Source organism: Gavialis gangeticus, unplaced genomic scaffold (genome assembly GCF_001723915.1).
Source record: "Gavialis gangeticus isolate Ggan-Ray unplaced genomic scaffold, GavGan_comp1, whole genome shotgun sequence".
NCBI classification, from domain to species: Eukaryota; Metazoa; Chordata; order Crocodylia; family Gavialidae; genus Gavialis; species Gavialis gangeticus.
Genome location: NW_017729024.1, coordinates 138,800,176 through 138,805,963, shown reverse-complemented (window position 1 = coordinate 138,805,963; position 5,788 = coordinate 138,800,176). Strand labels below are relative to the sequence as shown.

Sequence of the window (5,788 nt, the reverse complement as noted above, 5' to 3'; positions counted from 1 at the left end):
TTTTTTTTTTTTTTTTTAGTAACTGTGCTGTTTTAAGTCATTGTAAACTCTATAGGTCTCACAGTTTGCTCTCTGTTCTGCCCTTTTATAAGCACTCTCCATCTGGGAATCTAAATTTGTAAGGGAAAGGCTGTAGTTACTCTGTCGGTTGTGCTGTCATACGTGGGGAAACATGAGAGTGTGCAGTGTGGCCTAATCAGTGGACACTGCTGTTCAGAATAATCTAATCATGCATGCATGGGACACACATACACTTAGGGTATGATCCATAGTTACTGGAAGGTTGGTATCCAAGGGTAAAATAGAATACCACTGCAAAATAGAGTGAACAGGTTATAGTGGATTTTGTCTTCAGTTTTTTTGAGAAAAGAGCAAGCTTGAGAAATGTCAGCTGAGAGGAGGAGCTTCCTCCTGGAAGTAGGACCCTGATAAAGTGTGTGCAGAAAATCTCTAATGATGTTCAGTGTCATTTATAACAGTGTTGACTTGCTTCTAAACTATTAAAAAATGTTTGTTAGTAGAGATCTTATTGTTTGTTTGTTGTGACTTGATTGTCAAATTATAGCTTGCTCACCTAGAACAACAATAGGCAGCAGCTGGTGAATTATTCCTCTAGAGGTTTGGAATACTTTATAAATATTCACAAGGCACCTTGGCGCTATGTTACACAGAGAATCTGCTTTTTTGTCAGCCTGTATATTACAAAGGCTGTTTTACTAACTGTATGTCAAGGCTGAGGGGGGACCTGGTGACAATCTATAGACTCACTAGGGGGGACCAGAAGGGTTTGGGGGAGACGCTGTTTCCCCTAGCGCCTGCTGGCATAACAAGAAGCAATGGGCACAAGTTGATGGAGAGGAGGTATAGATTGGACATCCGCAAGAACTACTTCACGGTCAGGGCGGCTAGGAGCTGGAACCAACTTCCAAGGGAAGTGGTGTTGGCCCCTACCCTGGGGGTCTTTAAGAAGAGGCTGGATGCCTACCTGGCTGGACTCATTTGAGTCCCGTTTCTCTTTTTGGGGTTTTTTGTTGTTCTCCTGCCCTGGCAGGGGGTCGGGCTAGAAGATCTACTAGGTCCCCTCCGACCCTTAATCTATGAATCTCTTCTTTTATTTATGGTATATGGTATTTATAACTATGGGATCTCAGAAATACTTCCAGGCTTTTGTTTTTGATGGAAATATGAAACACAACTGTATAGCTCCCCTAATACAACTCCTCTAGTTTGCTTTTCCTTTTAGAGAGTAAATCGATGAGGTCTGTAGTTCAAGAACAAAAGTTCAAAGCTGTGATCTAGAGATTCAGGGAAGATGTCTGTATTTAAGAGGGATACTGATTTCCTCCCTCTCCCCTCAGATGATAAGTAATTTTCTGCTCAAGTTGTTATACCTAAATATTGTTGCTTATATGTTCAGTGCTTCCTGAGAAGTTTGGTTATGAGCTAAAAAGTCTAGACATGGGGTGCTCAGCCCCCAGCTTGCAGGCCAAATATGGCCTGCAGAGCCATGTCATCTGGCTTGCAGAGCTCCCATAGGTCTGAAAATTTGATGGTGGGGGAGCAGTGGCAGTTAATTGCTGTGCTCTTGCTGCTGAATTATGGTCCCATGGGATGCCCTGTAGGCCAGATATTATGGCCCTGTACTGGCTGATTGGGGCAACACAATCATAGGGCAGTATGGGGCTGATTTCAGGTGGCATGGGGCCTGGTCCCAATATGGGAACAGGCAGAGGTGGCATGGGGCCAACCCTGGCATTCATGGCCTGATTTGCCCCACAGGCCAGCTATATGCTAGTCCTTTGGCCCATGGCCAAAAGGTTGAGCACTACTGGTCTAGACTGTTAAACTGAGTTAAACCTTGTTATGTATATGTGAGGAAAGTACTGATGTATTTTTAACTCTGTAGTTTCTAAAATTGAAAAATGTGAAGAAGAACTATTCAGTCTTTAGGCCAGTGAAATGTTGTAATGGAGTACTGTATTAAGCAAAAAATGTAATTGGTACCTTAACTCCCTTGTAATGCATAGTTAAGTCAAGGGCTAGTTCAAATGCAAATTGATTGAAGGTTGTGCAGGGGGCAGAGCCATCCCTCGAGGGGATGAATTGGGGTGACAACCCTGGGCCCTGTGGACAGTGTTGTACAGGCACCCCTGTGGCCGCCACATGCTGCTAGCTCTGCTGCGGCTGCAGTGTGCTGCTGGCTTCACGCTCTGGCTGCTCGCTGCCCTTCCTTCCCTGCCCCGCACATCCCTATGGACAGCTTTGGCAGGGAAGGACACCCTTTATACGCTAACATGTTTGAAAATATTTTCAAACGTGTAAATCTTGTTAATTAGTTCCCATAAAGAGAAGCATGTAGCAATTGTGGTTAGTGCAGTGCTACAGATTTTTTGTTCTTAGAAACTGCTATTGGAGGTTTACATTTGGTATGTGGTAGTGGATTCCTTCAACTTCTTGTAGCCTTGCTCTTCCTGTAGTTTTATTGTCTACCACGGGGGTGGACAAAATACAGCCTGCAGGCTGGATCTGGCCCGTGGGGCCCCTCCAAAAAACAATTATTACGAGTCTGTGGCTGCCCCTTTGAAAGCCACCTGGTCAGGCTGCTGGCTCTGTTGTGCAGGGCTCCCCATGACTCTGTGCAGCTCCTGGGACTCCACTGGAGCCATGTGCAGCTGAAGGAGCCCCACGTGATGGATCTTGCAGCCTGGCCCTACTCCCTGCACAATGTGTAGCTTCTGGGACTTGGCAGGGAGCGGGGCTGAGCCGGCCTGGCTCCATCTCATGGGGCTCCCTGCTGTTCCTGGCTGACTCCCGAGAGCTGCATGTGGCAGCAGGGAACAGGACCAAACTGCCAGCTCCCTTGTGCAGTGCTCCTCCCTTGGTGGTATGTGACTGGCCAAATCCCAGGAGCTGAATGTGATCCACGAGGACCACCATGCTCCTGCTGACCTGAGCTCTGCACCCTTGTTGCCCGCCTTGGCCCTGCTAGCCCCACTGTCCCGCCTAGTTGCAACTTTCCCTCCTGTCTGCCACTACTTCCCTCTCTGCTGTCTGGAGTGCTGCAGCAGGGGCAGGAGGAGGATCTGCTGGAGGCTGGGGGAGCTGAGCAGTTCGCTGGGTGGCTGCAGCTGCAGAAGTTGTGCACAGTGGCCAGGACTGGGGCCCTCCCATGGGCAAGGGTGGGAGCACAGTACACTACCTTGGTGGTAGTGGGTGGAGCTCAGCCCCATGTGAAGCACAGCAGGGGCAGCTGGGATACAGTTAATTGGTGGGTGCCTGCCTGCAGGGCAGATGGAATTGCCTGGTGGGCTGGATCCAGCCTGCAGGCTGCATTTTGCCTACTCCTGTACTAAGCAGTTTAAATTTATTTATCTGTTAACTAATGTTAGATCCAGTACGTATTTTGTTTATGGATCTCGTATTTCCTTTCTTCTCTTAGTCTTTTCTACAGCAAACGGCTTCTTTGTATAATGCTAAGACTGACAGTTGAGGGGAAATTGGATAAAATTTCCCACTGTGATTTGTGTTTGGAGTCGTTTAAAAAATGGAGCTGACTTGACAGGAACTCTGCTTATTCATATATTAATGTATAATGAGGATTATATTCTTAATCTTATTTGTATTTGGTGCTTAACAGTATTGCTTAAATAAAATCTGAGGTACAAAGTAAACTTGTTATATTCTGCAGTGTTGTGCTTTCTACAAAAGGGTTTGTTAACTTGTTTTTTTTCCCCTTAGATTGCTACTATTTCTCCAGGGATGGCCTCATGTGAAAACACTCTAAATACACTGAGATACGCAAATAGGTATGGGAAATGTTTAGTTTGTAATCAGTTTTGCTACATTTCTGAATTGTAAAATAATGATGCTATGGTGGGCACAATTATTTTAGGTGTTTTCTAATAGTTTTAGTGCAGTTGCATTTCTCTACAAAATACAGTCCAAAGACTGTTCCAAGCATTTATATTTTTTAAAGTTAGCATGTCACTTTTCCCAAACAGTAGATTAAGGCACTGGAAACTGGATTCTGGTTTTTATCTATAGACCAATTCAGCAACAGTGTGTAAAGTCCCTGGTAGGGGCAAAATGAATTGGCCTGTTGTGAGATATCGTCTCCTAGAGTGAAATGGCCAGTTCATTTTCCATCTAGATTCTTTTGGAGCTTCTTCTGAGATGTTTTTTGTAATGTGCATATTTATCCACTAAGAGTTGGATGGAGACCACTGTGTCATTTTATGTACAGTACTGCTGAATACACAAACATCCTCATTTACCTTACCAGTGATTTTTTTTTTTACTAACTTTGAATTGTTGTTGTGTTATCCTTTTTAAATTGTATTTAATATACTATTACATCTCTGCTCTTTAGTTTGATGCAGTAATTTGTAACTTTCATTTTTCTGAATTCAGTCAGAAATCTGAACAGCTGTTCAGCAGATGCGTTACAAATGGGTATGGATAATGGAGGATGTACTGTAGTTCTTGTTGGGCAACTTCCATTCAGGATTTAAGTACAAGACTAGAGTTGGTCAGGCTTTTTCTACTGAAACCTAGAGTCTCTAACCTAGAACCTCTATGAATAGCAAGTTTCAAGAAGTGCTATGCAGTATTTGGGAAAGTGTGTGCTGTTGAAAAATGCATATTTGGCTTCGACATGTTCATGGGAAAACCTCAGCTTGGACAAACTTGCTAAAAACAGCAAACAATATTGGCATAGTTATTATTACAACAGAAAAGGTCCCTAGTGTGCATGCAGTTGTATCAGCATAGCTTAAATTAGTTTTGGCAACTAAGCTTATATCATAGTTGCATTGTTCATTGGTATGGTTATCCTGGTGAAACATTTAAGTATTAACCAGACCTTTTTCTGTATTCCTCCCTTTTTCTTATTCTTCTGGTTTCGTTCAATTCTTGAATGGAGGAAAAATACTTTTTAGAAGTTCAGGTTTTGGTGGAGTACTGTTGTTTTACTCCCCATTCTAAACTTTTTTGAAGTAAGCAATGTCATTATAAGATGCTTGTTAATTTTAGGTGCATTTCTTAACTTAAATACCAAATAAAGATGTGGTCCGCTGTTGCCTGGAGTAAGGCCTTGGGGTATTTTGGAAGGGCCATGAAGTAGTGTATGAAAGATACCTCAGGTAGTCAGAGATTGATAAGATGCGTAAAAATTTCTAGAGGTGCACCGATATATCAGGCACGTATCGTATTGGCACCGATAAAAGGAAAATTAACATGATTGGTCATCAGGTTTTTTTTGTCCAGTGTAGCTGATGTCACCGATTTGCATAGTTTCATAGTTGTAGGGTCGGAAGGGACCTGAGCAGATCATCAAGTCCGACCCCCTGTCATGGCAGGAAAGAGTACTGGGGTCAAACAACCCCAGCAAGGTGATTGTCAAGCCTTGTCTTAAAGACCCCCAGGGTAGGAGCCAGCACCACTTCTCTTGGAAGTTGGTTCCAGATCCTAGCCACCCTGACCGTGAAGTAGCGCCTCCTGATGTCTTTAGCCCCATGCAGCAACTGCCAGTTCTGCTCTTGGGGTCTAGCCTTATGCCCAGGTTCTCAGCCTCTGCACGAATCAGGCAGCCTTCAGCCTAATATTTCACTGCCTGATTAGGCCTTCTCCCATCAGCAGGCTGCTTCCTGCCTGCTCAGACTCCTTAAAGTGGCAGGCACAACCTGTGCTCTGCCACACCTCTCCACTAAATAACAGAGATTAGGGGCCCCTGTTACAATGTACACTGCCAAGGGTTCCAAGTAGAATAGTCCTGGGCCATGATCTGAAA

The 5,788-nt window shown here is 44.3% G+C and overlaps 1 protein-coding gene across 4 annotated transcripts in view; it reads left to right on the top strand.

The window, feature by feature from the left end:
- The window catches only part of KIF2A (kinesin family member 2A), an 86,856-nt gene that overhangs the window by 64,585 nt on the left and 16,483 nt on the right, over positions 1–5,788 (top strand). For all 4 annotated transcript variants that reach the window (XM_019517812.1, XM_019517811.1, XM_019517814.1 and 1 more), the window contains exon 16: positions 3,739–3,806. In XM_019517812.1, coding sequence (XP_019373357.1) covers positions 3,739–3,806 — 68 coding nt within the window. The remainder of the gene's footprint in view (positions 1–3,738; positions 3,807–5,788) is intronic.